This window comes from Oncorhynchus kisutch, unplaced genomic scaffold, assembly GCF_002021735.2.
Source record: "Oncorhynchus kisutch isolate 150728-3 unplaced genomic scaffold, Okis_V2 scaffold1022, whole genome shotgun sequence".
In the NCBI taxonomy this organism is placed as follows: Eukaryota; Metazoa; Chordata; class Actinopteri; order Salmoniformes; family Salmonidae; genus Oncorhynchus; species Oncorhynchus kisutch.
In genome coordinates, this window is record NW_022262967.1 from 103,706 (window position 1) to 126,199 (window position 22,494).

Below are 22,494 nucleotides of genomic sequence, written 5' to 3' on the forward strand. Positions count from 1 at the left end.
AAGTTGACGTACATACCTATATAACGAAGATACATGACGTAATGACGCCACGTAAAATGTTGCGCTATACGTGCAATACAGCATTCCTAAACTAGCCCACAATGTCTGCCAGTCAACAAGTAAACATTTCAGCAAGACATCTCAAAGGTGAAATCCATTAAATCCAAGATAATGGAATTCATTGCCCTTGACAATCAACCGTTCACTGTCGTGGGTGATGTTGGCTTTCGCCGACTGGTCAAGCACCGGTTAACACAACCAAGTGCGCTATTTTTCCGATGTTGCCCTACCGGAGTTACACAGTAATAGCGTCACTGCTATTAGCGTCACGACATGCATACTATGGAACGCCGTTTGAGTCTCTGCGTGTCAAAAATGATACAGTTGCACTGTCAAAGCTGTACAAATATGTCAGCAAACACCGACCACGAACGATGTGTTTACAATACCGCGTTGGTAATAAAGCATTATTCGTTCGAACGCTACTTTTGGGGTAGCTAGCTTTAATTTGGTAGCCTAACTAGCACCAATACAATCAGTCTGAACACAATGACCAGAAAAAACTGCAGTCATTTTCATTATTCTTAGCAATGATTTCGGAATCCTTGTAAGTATTAGCTAGGTTGCCACTTGTTGTTCGCCTATTGAAATTGAAGTTATAAGCAGCCAGCTAGCTTCCTTAAACTAGTGAGATTTGACTGGACCGGTTTATGTTTTGTATTGCTAGCGGTAATAAGGATTAAGCACAATAGTGGAATTTACGGTTTGCCTTCAAAATAAAGGTATGTATTTGAAAGTGATGCAAATGAATACAAATAGTAGAATTGTTCCTTACTTTTATTTTGAAGGCTAACTGAAAAGTCCACTATTGTTGCTAATCCTAGCTTCACATAGATGGGTCCGACCATCATTAATCAAATAAGAACTGTTTTATAAATTAGGGTTATTTTAGATGATGACACCTAGCTAAAAAGTTAGCTAGCTAACTATAGCTACTGTGTCTTTTTTGACACGCAAAGACCCAAACGGCGTTCAATAGAAGTCCTGGTTGAGAATGAAGTGACTGAACAAATGAACGAAACAGCACAGCAAGTAAGTTAAATCAATGGGTTTTGATTATGTTTTAATGGTAATGGGAGACATACTTAAATGCCAACAAAATAACTTTTTTGTAAGTGTGGTGTGTGTAACCTTTATTTAACCATGCAAGTCAGTTAAGAACAAATTCTTACTTACAATGACTGCCCGGACGACGCTGGGCCAATTGTGTGCTGCCCTATGGGACTCCCAATCACGGCCGGATGTGATGCAGCCTGGATTCGAACCAGGGACTGTAGTGACGCATCTTGCACTGAGATGCAGTGCCTCAGACCGCTGTGTCCATGTGTGTGTGTTAACTATTTAACTGTACTAGAATGATTAAAACGCAGCCATTTTTTTATATTGGTTATCCGGTATCCGTTTTTTTGGCAAGGAAAATATCAGATATTGGTATGGGCAAAAATATAATATCCGTGCATCACTATTAATAGGCCTACCTGTTCTATTAAATAGATGGTTGTTTTTAAATATTTTTGAAAATGAAACCTGTTGAAAGTGCTTTTTATCTATCTGAATATCTTCTTCACTCTATCTGGAAAGAAGATCTAATAGTGGCTGAGACCAAACTATTTAAGAACGTACATATTTTTATCGGTTTCTCCAAATACCTGAGGGGAAATGTCATTACCACCATGTCATAAAATGTGCTATTTTAGTTGAAAAGGAAATTACAGAAATTGTGCCTAAGGTGTTTTATATAACATTTCACATGAATTATATATATATATTTTTTAACTATTTGGAAGTTTTCTTAATTATATGTATTCATCATTGTCATGTCTAAATGTCAATTTTTGCCTTGATGATACTCAGAAACATGTATTTACCACATCAAAATCTTAATATTTTACATTACTTTAGAAATTATCTTAAGAACAAGTATAAAATGTTCACATATGGGAAAAGTCATTTATATCAGTTGTAATTTAATACACTTTTGGCACAAAAATATGTACCGTGATGGTAATGCCTTAGCGTTGTGGTAATGACTTAGCGTTGTGGTAATGACAGAGTGGGGTGGAAATGACATTTCATATAAAACAAATGATGAAAAATACCATTAAACTTGCTAATGTCACAGTAGTACATGTTTAATTTGATTGAAGATATAGAACAGACCAATTCATCCCAAAGGTGGTCGATGGGGTTGAGGTCAAGGCTCTGTGCGGGCCAGTCAATTTCTTCCACACCGATCTCAACTAACCATTTCTGGAAACAGGAAAGGGCCTTCCACAAAACTGTTGCCACAAAGTTGGAAGAACAGAATCATCTATAATGTCATTGTATGCTGTAGCATTAAGATTTCCCTTCACTGGAACTAAAGGGCCTGGCTCAAACAATGAAAACACCCCCAGACCATTATTCCTCCTCCACTAAAATGTACAGTTAGCACTCTGCATTGGGGCAGGTAGCGTTCTCTGGCATCCTCCAAACCTAGATTTGTCCCTCGGACTGTAGATGGTGAACCCGTGATTCATCACTCCAGAGAACGCATTTCCACTGCTCCACAGTCCAATAGTTAGCTTTACACCACTCCAGCCGACGATTGGCGTTTGTGCATGAGGATGCCAAGAGTGTGCAAAGCTGTCATCAAGGCAAAGTGTGGCTACTTTGAAGAATGTAAAATATATACATATATTTTAATGATTTTAACACTTTTGGGTTACTACATGGTTCCATATGTGTTATTTCATAGTGTTGGTGTCTTAACTATTATTCTACAATGTAGAACATAGTACAAATAAAGTAAACCCTTTGAATGAGTAGGTGTTCTAAACCTTTGAATGAGTAGGTGTTCTAAACCTTTGAATGAGTAGGTGTTCTAAACCTTTGAATGAGTAGGTGTTCTAAACCTTTGAATGAGTAGGTGTTCTAAACCTTTGAATGAGTAGGTGTTCTAAACCTTTGAATGAGTAGGTGTTCTAAACCTTTGAATGAGTAGGTGTGTCCAAACTTTTGACTGGTACTGTATGTGTACAAAACAATATATTTCAGCACACAATAACAAAATAAACATATTTAATAAAAGCGATCACATTCAAATACATAGAGGTACTCAATCAATAATGTAAACTGCCTGAGTGGCACCAGCACATCTAGCTGCATGATGTATTTTTAGAGAATAAAGAAAGTGACAGAACTGTCTAGACTAACTTTTATGTCCGTTTCTCTTTATTACTACTTGCCGACACAGATTACGTCTGAGGCCTGTAGTGGAAAATTACATAATTAGTCATGCTATCCCGTGTTTTACTGCTTAAAGAATAGTCTCTTGTTATATGCTAGTGTTTTTTCTAATCTGATACAAACTTGTCTTTGTGTGACTTTGTCACAAGACTGGGCGTATAGCTATGATCCGTTAGGTACGTCCGCAGCATCTGATATCCCGTGTGTTTACTATCTACAGGAAGTCACATGTATGGGAACTTGCAGAAAGGAGCACATTATAATGTTTGCTGTTGGGAATACAGTTAGACGGTGGAGACCTCGGGCTATCAACCTCGTGTTATCTTAAATCTGCACAGACAAGTAATTGCCTTTTACACACTATGTGCCACGTCTACTAAAAGGATGTACTTCTCTATAAAAGCGGAGACCCGTCACTGTTCGTTGGGCCTTAACTGCACAACTGTTGAAGTGCATAGTTGACTGCTCCATTTTAGCTAATCTTATAAAAAAGTGTTGTTTGAAAGAATCTGCAGTCTCTCTTATAGAATTTCTCTGACAAGCCAGCAACATCGAGAGTGAGGATAAGCCCAGCCTGCCTCTCTCCTTCCACACCAAGTCCAAACCTACAGTCACTGGGTCCTGATTGTGACAGAGGAGCCCAGTTTGCACTGCAGGATCCAGAGATGGCATCAGTGAAGCTGGAAGACTGCAGTCAAACACTGGAGCTGAATGTCAACATTAAAGATGAAGAAGAGGAGGAGAAGATTGGGAAATCTGTTTCTCATGGTAAGAGCAGGTTCTATCTAACTAAGTTTGTATAATTCATTCCAACTTTCCACTGCATAAAAAAGTTGCAGTATAACTGTTTCGTGATGAAATGTTTCAATGAGAAGGTAGATGTTGGTCACGTGTAGCCCAGTTGTGGGTTCGATTCCCACGGGGGACCAGTGCGAAAAAAATATTAAAATGTATTCACTCACTACTGCTCTGCTAAATGACTAATGTCAATTTGCAATGCGTTAGGAGATACAGAACATTGCTTTCTTAATGTAATCTGTCACATTATTATGTAGTTTACGGTAGTCCCCCAGTCACGTGGTGTTTGTTTACAAGCACACAAAGAGAAGAGACCGTAGCCTTGTGAGTCAGTTACTGTTATGCAGCATATAAATACTGTAGTCAACTTGTGCACTAGGTAATAGATACATCACATCGCGTTCATCATTTCGCCCGTTAGATATCTTTTATAATGAAGATGTTTCATTATGAAGCTTACGGGTACTAGTTTCCCAAAACAACGGTTTGAGTTAGTCACATGTGTTTGTTTACAATTAAGCACAATTACCAAAATGTGTGCTTCGTGAGGTGAGTCTCCTGCCGCTCAATTTAAGTGCGTTGACCAACTTGTATGAAATTCACTACTAATGTTTGGAAGAGTACTGGCCACCCCTCTGAGTCTAGCTCCTCTCTAGGTTTCTTCCTAGCTTCCTGCCTTCTAGGGAGTTTTTTCCTAGCCACTGTGCTTCTACATCTGCACTGATTGTTCTTTGGGGTTTTAGTCTGGGTTCCTGTAAAGCACTTTGTGACATCAGCTGATGTTAAAATGTCTTATTTGGCATGTACAGAGTGTGCAAAACAGTAAGAACACTTTGCTAATACTGAGTTAGTTCACAGTTCTGAAACACATCAGTGCGCTGTTGAGTTGTCGCCTTTTCATAGACCATGTTGCTTTGTGTATAATAGCAAAGTTAACCAGCATATCGGTATTGAGAACAGAGCGGCGGAGGCAGCAGGATGAGGAGATGAGAAGACAGTCCCTGCCTTATTGTCTAATAGAAGTGAGAGAGGAAACCCCAACTTAAATTGCTATTATAATCATAACTGTTAATTGTGCCTGGCTTTATAAATCTTCCATATATATCTGTAGAAATGAGACCGATCCTGCTTGTGTTGCCTGTTTGTTTAATAGCCTACTGATTCCGTGAGCACAAAGCTTCACGCAACATGTCGGAAAAACATTGTAACACATTCTTCTATTTTTAATCTTTGCTGTGCTGTAATAAATGCTTAATGTTTTCATTAAACCAGCCTCTCTGGTATTATTGATCATTAATGTAATTTAATTAATTTTTACCTTAATTTAACCTTTATTTAACTAGGCAAGTCAGTTAAGAACAAATTCTTATTTTCAATGACGGCCTAGGAACAGTGGGTTAACTGCCTGTTCAGGGGCAGAAGGACAGATTTGTACCTTGTCAGCTCGGGGGTTTGTTCTTGCAACCTTCCGGTTACTAGTCCAACGCTCTAACCACTAGGCTACGCTGCCGCCCCATGCCGTAATGTTCTATACCACTGTTCCAAATGGTCAGAATATTAATATTAAAACCCCTCCTTTTTCTGGATCTCCATCTTGTTATAATTATTATTATGACCATCATTATGATAATAGGTAATGCCATTATCATTAGGCTTAGTATAGCAGCCTTGTATAACCACCATCCAGCTTGAGGCCTAAGAGCGCATTTGGTTTAGTCTTAATACCTTAACTTACCAAAGACGACATTTCAATACTTGCGTAGGCTACTGTATCAATCAGTCATTCGTCCATGTCATCACACAGCATACCAGTCATTCATGATTTAAAATGCAATCAAGCATTTAAGTTTTTAAAGTAAAATTTAAGTGAGCCTTGGATAATTAGCGTAAACAATAAAAAAGCCGTTCTGTTTTTGAAAATTGCATTCACAAATGAATCCGACAGTTTTTAGTCTTTGCTGTAAAACAGATGCTCTGGTACACTTATAATTTGTGTTGTTTACATTGTTCCAAACAGTCAGAAGATTTTTGTAATCTACCTGTTTGGAACACACAATATGCACTCAGTGTTTGCTCCTTACCTTCTTTTTCTAGATCTTCAGTATTTTCCACAACTAGTCACATTTATTCCACACATCTGACTTCCCCTTTACCTCCTGAGCAACCAGTAAACATTCTCCTGTTTCGAGTTTGTCACGCCCTCTGCAACCGTTTTGCAGTTACAATATTCTGAGTTTGTTATAACCAATTTATTGATGTGATTATGATATGCTATAGGTCCTGCCCTATTGGTCACGTGCATGCAATGTATACATGTCTCACAAAGAAAGGCGAGGGAATAGAGAATGTTTTTCCCAAACAAATGAGGGATTTCAGCAACATAACTTTTCAGTCAGAAATGGCTGTAATTATGTTACAGCTTCAGTACAATGGACAGTGTGATGAACACTGTTGATGTTCTGTGGTGGTCGCTGCAGCAGGGAAGAGAGAGACAACAGCTGCTAGTCATTTTGTTTTGTAAGTCTGAGCACAATCGCATCAAATGCACATTTAAAATTTTAAGCCAATCGATTGGTGGGAAGAACAGATTACTATTGGTGTCAGGGACAGCTCTAATGGACTGTACAATGTTTTGAAAGTGTTCCACTGGGAGTCTGGCCCATGTGGACTAAATTTTTTACATTTATTTAACCTTTATTTAACCAGGTAGGCTAGTTGAGAACAAGTTCTCATTTACAACTGCGACCTGCCCAAGATAAAGCATAGCAGTGTGAACAGACAGCAACACAGAGTTACACATGGAGTAAACAATAAACAAGTCAATAACACAGTATAATTTTTTTTTTTAAGAATCTATATACATTGTGTGCAAAAGGCATGAGGAGCTAGGCGAATAATGACAATTTAGCAGATTAACACTGGAGTGATAAATGATTAGATGGTCATGTACAGGTAGAGATATTGGTGTGCAAAAGAGCAGAAAAGTAAATAAATAAAAACAGTATGGGGATGAGGTAGGTAAATTGGGTGGGCTATTTACAGATGGACTATGTACAGGTGCAGCGATCGATTAGCTGCTCAGATAGCAGATGTTTAAAGTTTAATTCTGCTTGAAAAAGCGTTTTTGCTTCCCACAGTTGTGTCAAGTTAGCTGGATGTCCTTTGGGTGGTGGACCATTCTTTATACATAAGGGAAACTGTTCAGTGTGAAAAACCCAGCAGCATTGCAGTTCTTGACACAAACCGGTGGACCTGACACCTATTACCACACCCCGTTCAAAGACTCTTCAATCTTTTGTCTTGCTGATTCACCCTCTGAATGGCACACATACACAATCCATGTCTAAATTATCTCAAGATTTAAAAAATCATTCTTTAACCTGTCTACACCCCTTCATCTACAGTGATTTAATAAGTGACATCAATAAGGGATCATAGCTTTCACCTGGTCAGTCTATGTCATGGAAGGAGCAGGTGTTCATAATATTTTGTATAATCACTGTTTATCACACTGACTTTTAATTCTGATGCTGTTCACACAGGTAACATTGAGACATTCCCTACATCCAGAGAGCAACAGCAGGAAGATCACAGACCTAAGAGGTCTCATCACTGCCCACATTGTAAGAAGATTTTCCCAATTCTTTCAAAGCTAAAAATACACCTAAAAATACACACAGGAGAGAAGTCGTACTCCTGCTCTGACTGTGGGTTGAGATTCTCTCAACAGAGCAGCTTAAAAACACACCAACGTATACACACAGGAGAGAAACCTTACTCCTGCTCATACTGTGGGTGGAGATTCTCTCAACGAAGCCACTTAAAATCACACCAACGCATACACACAGGAGAGAAGCCTTACTCTTGCTCTGACTGTGGAAAATGCTTCACAACATCATCTGACCTAACAGTTCACCAGAGAACACACACAGGAGAGAAGCCTTTTTCCTGCTCTGACTGTGGGGGGAGATTCTCTCGACGGAGCAGTTTAAAAATACACCAACATATACACACAGGTGAAAAGCCTTACTCCTGTTCGGACTGTGGAAAATGTTTCACACAATTTGATACGTTAAAATGTCACCAGCGTATACATACAGGAGAGAAGCCTTACTCCTGCTCTAAATGTGGGAAGAGTTTCTCTCTACAGAGCAGCGTAAAATCACACCAACATATACACACAGGAGACAAGCCTTACTCTTGCTCTGACTGTGGTAAATACTTCCCAACATCATCTGCGCTAAATGTTCATCAGAGAATACACACCGGAGAGAGGCTTTCCTTCTGTTCTGACTGTGGAAAGAGTTTCTCTCAACACAGCAGCTTAAAGAATCACCAACGTATACACACAGGAGAGAAGCCTTATCCCTGCTCTGAATGTGGGAAGAGTTTCACAACATCAAGTGCTCTGACAGTTCATCAGAGAGTGCACACAGGAGAGAAACCTTACTCCTGCTCTGACTGTGGGGGGAGTTACTCTCGACTGGGAAACTTACAAACACACCATCGTATACATTCGGGAGAGAAGCCGTACTCTTGTTCTGACTGTGGGAAATGCTTCACAACATCAAGTGCTCTGAAAGTTCATCAGAGAGTGCACACAGGAGATAATCCTTAATCCTGCTCTGACTGTGGGGCGAGATTCTCTCAACAGAGCAATTTAAGCACACCAACGGATACAAACGAGTGAAGCCTTTTGCAGATTAATTTTTTGTTGTTGTTGCTGGATTGACAATGGACCCCTGTTTAAAGTAACCTCCCTTTTTGGTAACAAAAGGAGAGAAGCTTCATCAGTTCTCTCGGACCAGCTATGATTAAAGTCACTCCATCACTTAATTCTCATCTCATAAAATAATTGGTAACATTGAATTGGATCAAATGAAGAAAGTGTAGAACACTATTGTAATCCTATAGTTTCTCACTGTGAGAGAACAATGCAGAGGAAAGGGAGTGTTATAGAATGTTAGCCTCTCTTTACTGATCAGTGTGCACCTTGTCAGTTTTGGTGTGTTTTGTTAGCTTCTACTGTAAAGATATTGAGATGACCTTGGATTTGCCCTTAGCGTTGAATATACTGCTTCCGTCTGAAGTCGTCTGTGGGACTGAGATAGTAGACACAACATGTATCAGATAGAGATGGTGTGATCCGTTTTCTCCATTCATTTGGGTGGATTTTTTTTTTTTACTACTAAGGGACTGTATGTTATTTATAAAATGAGGGATACCTGGAGCAAATTGTATCTCTGAAATAATAATGTATGCCCCTCCCTTCACTAAAATATATTTTTCCCCGACCCTCTCTGAACACTTGGGGAAAAACAAGTGACTCTCCCCTATACCCAAAATTATAATTAAAACATAAAGTGGATAGCAGAGAACATGCCTATTGTTTACCCTCACTCCTAGAACAGACCAGAGCCTTAGATATGCAGTTTTAGAAACAGTTCTTCATTTTCTAAGTGTCACATGTCAAAGGTCGTGGATTCCCAGAACACCGTGTACGAGGTTGGGGTGAAAATATATCTATTATAATATAAGCACTGCATGAATCTCATCTTATTTCCATTAAAAAAATGCCTTTAGAAACTCATTTCATGCAATTCTACATCATTTTACACGACTGGAGACAATCCAAATATTTGATTTTATACCAGAACAGTGCATGATAATTAATGAGGCATACTACAGCACCAAAGAGCTTTTGATTTCTATACACGGCTATTGTTCAAAAATATTCTACAATGGGTTGGTCAAAACAAGCTTTGTGATTGGTTGAGACGTGTTCTAAGCCATTCTAAAAACACTGTTTGGCACAGATGATGCAAAAATGGGAATCTTGTTTCCTGTTCTGTCTGACAGATCCCTGCTCATCCACTGGCCCATCAGCCCAGCCAGCCAATTCATTAACTTGATCTCCACTGTAAAAGACATCTAGACATTATTTCCCCTTGCTTTTTTGTATGCATCAGTGTTGTACAAACGTTGCTGTCTTCCTCTCAACATTTGCAACATTGTTTCAATATTGAAATTCTATATGCACTATCCTATTGAGAATTAACGTGTCAGGACGAGACTGACATCTTGTCTCAGCCAGTTGAAATCATGAATCTGCATAATCTTTGTGGAAATATACAAAGAAATGTCCATTTAAAACCAGGTCAAAGGAATTAAAAGTAGTTACATTGCTGTTATTCTAGCTGCATGGTTTGATGTGACTGTTAATAGTAGTTGGCTGGCTAGCAGGCAAGGGATAAGAGTGTTATCAGTATAAATGTATATCTAGCAGGCAAGGGATAAGAGTGTTATCAGTATAAATGTATAGCTAGGGATGTGACTGTTAATAGTAGTTGGCTGGCTAGCAGGCAAGGGATAAGAGTGTTATCAGTATAAATGTATAGCTAGCAGGCAAGGGATAAGAGTGTTATCAGTATAAATGTATAGCTAGGGATGTGACTGTTAATAGTAGTTGGCTGGCTAGCAGGCAAGGGATAAGAGTGTTGCCAGACAGCATGACAACGGAACATTTAGAACTGATGGATTCTATTAAATGTAACATGTTTCAAGTTAAACTGTAGTTAGTGTGTATCCTGTTTAGTGAATGATTACTGTGAGGATTAATGGAGTTTAGGACATGAAACTGTGTGTATGCTAATTTAGAAATGTTGACCCAATCAGAGAAGAGGAAATTGCCTCGGATCAGCGAGCAGGGTCAGGCCCAGAACAGAAGATGGACGGGTTGGGATTCTGACATCTGGCTAAACAAATCAAACCAAATCTAATTTATTTATATAGCCCTTCGTACATCAGCTGATATCTCAAAGTGCTGTACAGAAACCCAGCCTAAAACCCCAAACAGCAAGCAATGCAGGTGTAGAAGCACACCAAAACTGACAAGGTGAATACTGATCAGTAAAGTAAAGAGAGGCTAATGTTCTATAATGCTCCCTTTCCCTTTCAAACAAAGAGATGACCATGGACATTCCACAGGGGAAAAGAGGGAAACTCATTGGGGCCATAAAATGTATAGCTGGGGAGGTGACGCCTATAAGGGGAGAGTATAAAATGTGTTGTGAGCTTTCAAAATGCATGCACTCAGCTGACTGTATCATTGGTATTAAACACTCTCTTAAACTTCTCTTGAGCTTTTGGTCTCAATTCCTTATTGCAAAGAGGCTGCAATAGCATTTTTCTTTTTAACACTATCAAAGCTAAAAATACACACTGGAGAGAATCTGTATCCCTGCTCTGACTGTGGGAAGAGCTGCAAAATATCAAGGGATCTGACAGTTCATCAGTCGACACTGGAGAGAAGCCCTACTCCTGTTCTGACTGTGGGGAGAGTTTTTCTCAGCAGAACAACTTAAAAGGACACCAACATATAAATGTGAGATTCCTCATCTGTTCTCTGACTGGCTAAGATTAAAATCATTCCATCACTTAATTCTCAATAAATTGTAGCACAATCTACTGTAATCCTATTGGTTCTCACTGTGATTGAACTGTGCAGAGGAAAAGGAGCATTATAGAATGTTCGCATCTCTTTACTTTAGTGATCAGTATTCACCTTGTCAGTTTTGGTGTGTTTCGTTAGATTCTACTGTAAAGATATTGATATGACCTTGGATTTGCCCTTAGGGTTGAATATCCTCTGTGAGTCTGATAGTTGACTGGGTGGTAGTGCTTCCCTCTGTAGTTTTCTGTGGGAATGAGCTGGTAGACACAACATATATCAGATAGAGATGGTGTGATTATCAGTTATTACCATTAGTTTGGGTGGGGAACATTTTTTACTACATAATCTGTACATTAATAAACAAAAGTACATGTGTTTATTACATTTGATTTTAAAACTAGATTAGTTATTTGAGTCATTTATGAATATGTTTGGGCAGCTCCATTGAAGCCGGCTTAATCGATCTTCCCATGAAAAATACAGTTTGTACATGAATTTGTACTGGTCAAACTAGTTCTCTTGTATAATGAATTACAAAAAATATATATTTTAAGTGAAATATTTAGTGTTTATCTGAAGCTGAACAAGACAGGTATATTAAATGAGCATCACAATGCTAAATCTGACCTATTCTCTAACATGTTTTATCAGCATAAGCTGGAGACCTTTAATTTAATTAGGCAACAAGTCAGTTAAGAACAAATTCTTATTTACAATGATGACCTACACTGGCTAAACCCGGATGATGTTGGGCCAATTGTGTGCCACCCTATGGGACTCCCAATCACGGCTGGTTGTGATACAGCCTAGATTCGAACCAGGGTGTCTGTAGTGATGCCTCTAGCACTGAGATGCTGTGCCTTAGACCGCAGGGCCGTTCGGTTGCCCTGCTAGAGAACTGTAACTTTATTGATCTACTGAATCATCATAGTTTTGGGGGGTTATCTTTACAGTAGATGTGATGCTTTTGTTTAATTCAAGGCATTCAAAATAATATATGTCTGTATTTATCTACTCAATACATGTCATGACACCAGTTTACACTGGGACAAGCCAAGTTGCACGTCATCAATATTCTCTACATCAAATCAAGGATGACTGTTTAACAGTCTTGTGGCCTGGAGATAGAAGTGCTTTCATTCTCTTGGTCCCAGCTTTGATGCACCTGTACTGTCTCCGCCTGATAGATGGTAGCAGGGTGAGCAGGCCGTGTCTCTGGTGGCTAAGGTTCTTGATGATCTTCTTGGCCTTCCACAGAGATCATCTACAATGCATATGTAATGGGTTGAAAAACGTAGACAATAAAACAGACAACGCTTTAGTTTTTTTAAACCAAGGTTTATTTGTCAAGCTAATCAATCTCACTTACATTCTACATGCTTTAGCAGTAGTTAGTCCATCAGTCCAATAGATGTCGCTGTTGCACTGTGGTAGTGGGGGGGGGGGGACCCGGAAGTTCCGGTAGACGCACACTATTCTTTCGAGTGAAGAGAACGCCAGAACTGCTGTCCTTTCTTCTTGTTACTACAGGTACGTAATAGCACTTTTAAACGGTCTAATATTGAAATAACGCCATGACATGTTCGATAACAAACCAATCAAGGTATTATAACGTTTGGGAAAGGTTTTGTGTCAAACCGAGTGAGTGATGAACGTGATCTTAAAAAAGCACACGACGCGGGGTACACAACACGTTCATTTGTTAGGCTTTGCAGGTTCGTTAGCTCAGTGGGTTTCGCCTCGGGATGTTCAGAACAAAAACACTTTGGAAATTTACAGATAGAAATCCTCTGAATATAACTGGCATGATTCATTAGAATCAGAGGAATGTTTGTTCAACATAATACATTTCTATCTGATGTGACCAACATCTCCGTCCTCCAGCTGGACATAGGCCTGATGTCCGCCTGTCCCTACCTATGTGAAGCTAGCCACAATAGAGGCATGTGTGGTTCACACTCAAAATAAAAGTTCCTCTTATAAGTGATAAAGTGATACAAAATAGTGAAATCGTGTCATATTTGGACAAAATAACGCAGAACATGGTTGGATTATTATTTATTTACAATGAATTACAATAATGAATTATTTTGAAAATAAACTGGAAAAAACTGAAATCCCACTGTGGCGGTATTAGACCACATCATTGTATTGGGGTCATTCTTATATGACTTTATGAAACGAGTTGGATTGTGAACCCACGAAACAGGTGACACCAACAGAGAACTATTATCAACAGTTTACACAAATATTAGCTTCTTAGCTCTTATTGCAGGACTTTGACTGTGAAACATCACCTCCCCAGTCAGTCTATTGCAGGATAACTCCTGATAAAGTTGGGTAGCTGATGGTCCTATTCAGAGCTTAAATAGAGAACATGATTAGTCACAGGAACCAGGACTAATAAAGCCAATACAACTGGCTGTTTTACGAACGCTAGGCCTTCCACATGGATGGACATTCATAAAATATAGTTATAGGCCGACATTGTAGGATACACCCCAGTAAGCACGGACCGACGCCGACGTCTTTTGAATGTCTTTTTTTGACTTGGCCCAAACATCAAACCTGACCAGATCTGAACCAATCACTCAGACCTCATTAGGCAGGTTTCCATTGACCAAGATGTATTCGACCAAAGTTCAACGGGTGGATTTTTTTTGTCAACGTTTCTTTATTCCGACAAGTGAGGATAGAAACGGTGTGTTTTGAATAAATGATGATTGCTGAATACGCGGTGCGTCATTACGTCCAGCTTTTTTTTTATCCACACAAGATGGTTAAATGGAAATACACCCGAGCAGGAAATTGTTGGATTTCTTTTCTATTTCAACTTTTTCTAAATGGCGACAAAAAAAATCACTGGACAAGTTGTTGGAAACATAGCTAATTTCACAAGATTTGAAAGCACTACAGTAGAGTACACGAAAGTAATGTTTAATTCAGTACAGTAGAGTACAACAGTACAGAGTATAGTACAGTATAAAGTATTGTACTTTACTCTAATGTTCTCCATTGGGGCTGGATGATATGGACCAAAAAATCATACAGCTTTATCTTGAGTTTTCAAACTTCTAGGTGATTCACCATAAATATCTCAGTTTAGATTCTAGGTGATTCACCATAAATATCTCAGTTTAGATTCTAGGTGATTCACCATAAATATCTCAGTTTAGATTCTAGGTGATTCACCATAAATATCTCAGTTTAGATTCTAGGTGATTCACCATAAATATCTCAGTTTAGATTCTAGGTGATTCACCATAAATATCTCAGTTTAGATTCTAGGTGATTCACCATAAATATCTCAGTTTAGTTTCTCTATAAATGAGCCTTGTACAATTAAAGGTTGAATACACTGCATTTCAAACAGTCAATAATCTAATGAATTCAGGGCTTGTGAAGTTATACCGAGGCTAAATATAAGCCATCCACAACCATAACACCCACTAATCATTCATTATTTTATCAAAATAGTTGAACATGCTTTTTTGTTGTTGCGATAATCACTGATCTGGCTTTCAATTCTGTCTATGAAAATGACCCTTTGTTAAAAAAGTACTAACTTATTGTAGCAGGCATTAGCCTATAGAAAATTAACACAGGTCTGTCTCATCAACAATCTCTCAAGCCCAGCTAATCTTCATATAACAAGTTTAGTCAACTTGGATCTATTTGCTAACATGGTTGAACAGTTGAAGTGTTATGAACACACCCTTCTGTCTGTCTCCAACTGTTTGAAAAGCTTGTTAGCCTTTCCACTTTGTTCAGATGTTAAATCAAGGGGCCAACCTTGTTTATGCTTATTGCACATATAAAACAGACTAGAGAGCTATTATAATAGTATTTGGCTAAAATACTGCTTGTAGTACTAATATTAGCATTCATTTTCCAGAAAAAATGTTCATTGATACTCTGGTTTTAGTAGTGTAACTCTGCTCTCAATCTGAGACATAAAAAGGGTATTGATAGAAAAGGTAACTTCTCCTCTATTACAGTAAAATAATGTCTCAATGTGTTTTGGTGTCCATATGAGCCATTCTTTTGGACCAAACCACAAATGTAAATAGCTAGTTGAAACTGCTTGCCAGAGAGGAACATGTGGTGATCTTGCCACTTTGCTGGTGTGAGAGGCGGGGGGAGGGGCTTGGTGTGTGTAAATCCTAGAGGAAAAGGCCAATGCTTTTCTATTGGCTTGCCAGAGAGGCAGGGGGAGGGGCTTGGTGTGTGTATATCATAGAGGAAAAGGCCAGTGCTTTTCTATTGGCTTGCCAGAGAGGCGGGGGGAGGTGCTTGGTGTGTGTAAATCCTAGAGGAAAAGGCCAATGCTTTTCTATTGGCTTGTTTTGGACCTAAGCTTGTCCCCTGCCTTCCCACCTTTGGGACAACGATTCCCATTGTTAGGTTGGAGACAGAGAGGAAGAGACAGACTCCACCTCGATGTAACCTGTTTTAGGATGGACATTCCCATTGTTAGGTTGGAGACAGAGAGGAAGAGACAGACTACACCTCTATGTAACCTGTTTTATAGTATGGGTCTGCGTCATCCATAGAAATGGAGAGACAGACTCCACCTCTATGTAACCTGTTTTAGGATGGACATTTCCATTGAGGGCTTCTACCATTTTAAAGTAGTCAACTGTGTGGGGATTCCTAAGGGTTAGGAGCAATCAGCCAATTATCAGAGCATTGCCTTCTTCAAATTGAGTGCTATGGTTTGTAAATGTCTTTAACCCCGGCATCTAGATTATTCAGGAAAATCGTGAATAGTGCTGCCTAAAACAACTGCAACCTTGTACTACATGGTTTTGGAGTCATTTATGTGAATTCAGGAAATCTACTATAGGTTAGTTATGTACACTAATGTTGTGTAATTTAAGGTGTGCACTTTGTCTAATGGGAAATTAATAAATGGTTTGTTGTCAATGTTTAGTGACCTGATCTAATATATTTTTAGAGAATAAAGTGCCAGATCTGTCAAGACTAACTTTTGTGTCCATGTCTCTTTATTACTACAGGCCGACTCAGATTAAGTCTGAGGCCAGTAACATCAACAGTGAGGACAAACCCAACCTGCCTCTTGGACACTGAGTCCAAACCTGCAGTCACTGGGTCCTGATTGTGACAGTGGAGCCCAGTTTGTACTGCAGGATCCAGAGATGGCATCAGTGAAGCTGGAAGACTGCAGTCAAACACTGAAGCTGAATGTCATCATTAAAGATGAAGAAGAGGAGGAGAAGATTGGTAAGAGCAGGTTCTGTCTATATATTTGACCTTAAGTTATGACCCAGTCTATTGATAGGTTGAATTCTGTAATTCTGACAACACATCCCTGAACAACTGGGTTATCTGGAGTGTTCAGAGTGTAGACTAAAGAAGTGAAGTAGACAAACTGCCGGTGTTTTAAAGCTCTATGAAATGAGTTTGTGTAGTTTCTAACCCTTGTGATAGTGAGAGGAGGATGATATGAAATGAGTCTGTGTGGACTAATCCATTGCCCGCCCGAGTGGACTAGTCTGTTGTTTCTCAAGTAAAAAAATGTTCAGTTCAAACAGCCAGTAAGCAAAGTCTGTTTCTACATCCATTGAGAATGACAATAGTTCCTCAACATAGCCTAGCTGGAAATATTTTTCAAATAGGCTATCTCCCTTTTGATAACCACCCAAACTGTCATGCTCTGATCCGGTGGAAACGTCATAAAATAGGCCTACATAATTACTTCTTATCCCTTGCGCAAAATAGCCTACAGCTGTTTGTCTGGAGCTCGCTGGCATGGGAAACTCTAAGGGCCCAAAATATTTTATACAATGTTGCAAGTTTGCTAGCACAGGCCAGACCAAATTAATAGTTAATACAATGTTTCAAGTTTCTTGCAGACAGGCCATGTGTAGCCAATTTGATTCATAGGATATCTATTTTCATCGGGATATTTTCTACCTGCAGGCTACGATGTTTTTATTTGTTGGCTTTATGTAAGCTAGTTTTAACAATAGAAGTTACTTTTAGATTTGTATCATCTTAATTTAAATATATATACACTGCTCAAAAAAATAAAGGGAACACTTAAACAACACAATGTAACTCCAAGTCCATCACACTTCTGTGAAATCAAACTGTCCACTTAGGAAGCAACACTGATTGACAATAAATATCACATGCTGTTGTGCAAATGGAATAGACAACAGGTGGAAATTATAGGCAATTAGCAAGACACCCCCAATAAAGGAGTGGTTCTGCAGGTGGTGACCAGACCACTTCTCAGTTCCTTATACTTCCTGGCTGATGTTTTGGTCACTTTTGAATGCTGGCGGTGCTTTCACTCTTGTGGTAGCATGAGACGGAGTCTACAACCCACACAAGTGGCTCAGGTAGTGCAGCTCATCCAGGATGGCACATCAATGCGAGCTGTGGCAAGAAGGTTTGCTGTGTCTGTCAGCGTAGTGTCCAGAGCATGGAGGCGCTACCAGGAGACAGGCCAGTACATCAGGAGACGTGGAGGAGGCCGTAGGAGGGCAACAACCCAGCAGCAGGACCGCTACCTCCGCCTTTGTGCAAGTAGGAGCAGGAGGAGCACTGCCAGAGCCCTGCAAAATGACCTCCAGCAGGCCACAAATGTGCATGTGTCTGCTCAAACGGTCAGAAACAGATTCCATGAGGGTGCTATGAGGGCCCGACGTCCACAAGTGGGGGTTGTGCTTACAGCCCAACACCGTGCAGGACATTTGGCATTTGCCAGAGAACACCAAGATTGGCAAATTCGCCACTGCCGTCCTGTGCGCTTCACAGATGAAAGCAGGTTCACACTGAGCACATGTGACAGACGTGACAGTCTGGAGACGCCGTGTAGAACGTTCTGCTGCCTGCAACATCCTCCAGCATGACCGGTTTGGCGGTGGGTCAGTCATGGTGTGGGGTGGCATTTCTTTGGGGGGCCGCACAGCCCTCCATGTGCCTGCCATTAGGTGTTAGCCTGACTGCCATTAGGTACCAAGATGAGATCCTCAGACCCCTTGTGAGACCATATGCTGGTGCGGTTGGCCCTGGGTTCCTCATAATGCAAGACAATGCTAGACCTCATGTGGCTGGAGTGTGTCAGCAGTTCCTGCAAGAGGAAGGCATTGATGCTATGGACTGGCCCGCCCGTTCCCCAGACCTGAATCAAATTGAGCACATCTGGGACATCATGTCTCACTCCTCTCCATTGCACCACAGACGGTCCAGGAGTGGATGCTTTAGTCCAGGTCTGGGAGGAGATCCCTCAGGAGACCATCCGCCACCTCATCAGGAGCATGCCCAGGCGTTGTAGGCAGGTCATACAGGCACGTGGAGGCCACACACACTACGGAGCCTCATTTTTACTTGTTTTAAGGACATTACATCAAAGTTGGATCAGCCGTGCACCTGGCAACCTTGGTTAGCGCGCACTGTGCGATGAGACAAGGATTTCCCTACCGTCCAAACCCTCCCTAACCCGGACGACGCTAGGCCAATTGTGCGTCGCCCTACGGACCTCCCAGTCGCGGCCGGTTACGACAGAGCCTGGGCGTGAACCCAGAGTCTCTGGTGGCACAGCTGGTGCTGCAGTACAGCACCCTTAACCACTGCGACACCCGGGAGGCCTTATTTAGAGATAATTTTGATTAACCACATGACATTGATTTGAGATATAAAGACTATTATAAATGATATGAAAATCATAACCCAGCAGCGGGAGGAGGAGAGTCGAGAACAGATTAATTTTATTCTGGTTACGCTATATTGATCTCTGGATCCCTCTTGAGTATTTTGTGTGTCTTCATTTTTAAATCGCAGTGCTTAAAGCATCAGACAAGCTCAGTAGCCTCCACATAGTTGATTTGATTCAAACACATATATATGGAAAAATACATGTTTTAATAGCTTTATTCCCTGTATTCTACTGTTGTGAAGTCATATGTATATCACACCAACTGACTGGTTCTTCTGATGTTGTTCACACAGGAGACCATGTTGAGACATTCTCTACATCCAGAGAGCAACAGCAGGAAGGTCACAGAGCTAAGAGGTCTCACCACTGCCCACATTGTGAGGAGATTTTCCCAATTCTATCAAAGCTAAAAAAACACCTTAAAATACACACAGGAGAGAATCTGTATCCCTGTACTGACTGTGGGAAGAGATTCACGACATCAAGGTCTCTGACAGTTCATCAGAGAATACACACAGGAGAGAAGCCTTACTCCTGCTCTGACTGCGGAAAGAGTTTCTCTCGAATGGGCAACTTAAAAACACATGAACGTATACATACAGGAGTGAAACCTTACCCCTGCTCTGTCTGTGGAATGTGTTTCTCTAGACTAGGTGACTTAAAAACACATGAACGTATACATACTGGAGTGAAGCCTTACTCCTGCTCTGATTGTGACAAGAGTTTCTCTCGACTGGGCCACTTAAAAACACATGAACGTATACATACAGGAGTGAAACCTTACTTCTGCTCTGACTGTGGAAATAGTTTCTCTCGACTGGGAAACTTAAAAACACATAAACGTATACATACAGGAGTGAAGCCTTACTCCTGCTCGTACTGTGGAAAGAGTTTCTCTCGACTGGGCGACTTAAAAACACATGAACGTATACATACAGGAGTGAATTCTTACTCCTGCTCTGAATGTGGAAAGAGTTTCACTCGACTGGGCCACTTAAAAACACATGAACGTATACATACAGGAGTGAAGCCTTACTCCTGCTTTGACTGTGGAAAGAGTTTCTCTCGTCTGGAAAACTTAAGAAGACATGAACGTATACATACAGGAGAGAAGCCTTACTCCTGCTCTGATTGTGTAAAATGCTTCACAACATCAACTGACCTAAAAGTTCATCAGAGAACACACACAGGAGAGAAGCTTTTACCACTGATCTGACTTACAGCTGAGCTAAAAGGGTCATCGAGGAACACACACAGAAGAGAAGCCTTACTTCTGCTCTTAATGTGGCAAGAGTTTCTCCAGATTGGGCAATGAAAAGACACAAAAACTGACACACACTTGAGAGAAGCCTTATCACTGCACTGACAGTGAGAGGAGATTCTACAGATTGGGCCATTTAAAGACACCATTGTATACATAAAGGAGAGAGTCCTTGTCAGTTCTCTCAGACCAGCTGAGATTAGTCACTCAATCACTTAATTTTAATTTCATAAAATAATTGTCAACACTCTATTGTAATCCTATTGTTTCTCACTGTGAGAACTGTGCAGAGGAAAGGGAGCGTTCTAGAATGTTAGCCTTTCTTTACTTTACTGATCAGTGTGCTCCATGTCAGGTTGTGTGTTTTGTTAGCTTCTACTGCAAAGATACTGAGATCTTGGATTTGCCCTTAGGGTTGAATGTCCTCTGTGAGGCATCTGATGGTTGACTGGGTGGTACTGCTTCCCTCTACAGTTTTCTGTGAGAATGAGCTGATAGACACAACATACACTGAGTGTACAAAACATCAAGGACACCTGCTCTTTCCATGACAGACTGACCAGGTGAACCCAGGTGGGCTAAGGAATGAAAACACTGGACACTGGAAAATTGGAAACCTATTGCCTGGTCTGATGAATCCCTGTTCCTGCTGTTTCATGCTGATGGGAGGACTGGGGTATGGAGGAAACCACGAGTACATACATCCAGTGGTGGAAAATGTACCTAACTGTCATACTTGAGTGAAAGTTATGATACCTTATTTAAATCATTTTTACTTAAGTACTTTACACCACTGCATGCATCCATACCGTGTGTCAGCATTGCAGGGTGGTGGTGTGAAGGCGTTGGGGTGTGTTTTCAGGGCACACATTGTTCATCTTTTATCAAGGGGCCCAATGTTTGAATGCTACAGGATATCTAAAGAATATCAGGTGCCTCCCTTCACTGCAGCAGTGTATCCATCTGCAAATAGCTTTCTTCAGTAGGATTACGCCACAAGGCTGGTCCAGGAATGGTTCCAAGAACATGACCGTGAATTCAGTTTACTGCAGTGGCCTGCCGAGTCACCAGATCTCAATCCAGTTGTTCATCTGTGGGAGGAGATGGAAGGAGCTATTCGGAGTAGAGATCCACTCCCAGCCAACTTGACACAATTGTGGGAAGCATTGGAGTCAACATAGGCCATCATCCCTGTGGAACGCTCTCAACTCCTTGGACAGTCTATGCCCTGATGAACTGAGGCTGTTCTGAGGATAAAGGGGGGTGCAACTCAATATTATGAATGTGTTCCTAATGTTTGTGCACTCAGTGTATATCAGATAAAGATGGTGTGATCAGTTTTTAGCTTTAGTTTGGGTGGATTATTTTATATTACTAAACAACTTTTGTTTAATGATTAACAGGCTATGAATCGACTACTTGTGTTTATGAAATTGACTACTTGTGTTTAATACTAGATGTATTATTTTTGTCATTGATGATGAATGTATTTGAACTGTATCGAAGATAATTGATCTGGTGGCAGGTAGCCTAGCGGTTAAGAGTGTTGGGCCAGTAACTGAAAAGTTGATGGTTTGAATCCCGAGCCGACTAGGTGAAAAATCTGTCATTGTGCCCTTGAGCAAGGCAATTAACCCTTATTTGTCCTGTAAGTTGCTCTGGATAAAAACATCTCCTAAATGACAAAAATGTAATGAAAAATAATGTTTGTACATGAATTCGTGCTGGGAAACCACTTTTTTCTCATGTGTATAATAAAATAAAATGTTTTTGGTGAAATACAACATTACTGCTTTGTTTATCCTGGCCAGATGGACAGCTAAGTTAGTGTTAACGTTAGTTAGCATGCAAGTATCCAGGCAGAGTTGCTAATGTTAGCCTAGAGAAAATAGTTTGCGACATTAACAGAAACTAATAATTCATATATCAACCTTATCAAATTACAAACGTTTTCAAAAATGTTGATGCTTACAATTATCCTCGTGTCGTTGTGTTACCGTCTTGAGG

The 22,494-nt window shown here is 40.3% G+C and overlaps 2 protein-coding genes across 2 annotated transcripts; both read left to right on the forward strand.

The window, feature by feature from the left end:
* Positions 1-5,274: 5,274 nt before the first annotated feature.
* Positions 5,275-9,280, forward strand: LOC109876925 (gastrula zinc finger protein XlCGF17.1-like). The gene is made up of 2 exons (XM_020469261.2): positions 5,275-5,290; positions 7,629-9,280. The coding sequence occupies exons 1-2, from the start codon at positions 5,275-5,277 to the stop codon at positions 8,702-8,704; spliced, it is 1,092 nt and encodes a 363-aa protein (XP_020324850.2). The 3' UTR covers positions 8,705-9,280.
* Positions 9,281-12,979: 3,699 nt separating this feature from the next.
* Positions 12,980-22,271, forward strand: LOC109876486 (gastrula zinc finger protein XlCGF17.1-like). The gene is made up of 3 exons (XM_031817429.1): positions 12,980-13,069; positions 16,558-16,783; positions 19,520-22,271. Exons 2-3 carry the CDS (start codon positions 16,699-16,701, stop codon positions 20,440-20,442), a joined length of 1,008 nt encoding a protein of 335 aa, XP_031673289.1. The 5' UTR covers positions 12,980-13,069; positions 16,558-16,698; the 3' UTR covers positions 20,443-22,271.
* Positions 22,272-22,494: the final 223 nt, after the last annotated feature.

Excerpts from the sequence above, each read along its gene's own strand:
- LOC109876486 (XM_031817429.1), top strand. The coding sequence starts at position 16,699 with ATGGCATCAGTGAAGCTGGAAGACTGCAGTCAAACACTGAAGCTGAAT. Across the intron at positions 16,784-19,519 it reads AGAAGAGGAGGAGAAGATTG|GAGACCATGTTGAGACATTC; the intron begins GTAAGAGCAGGT and ends TTGTTCACACAG.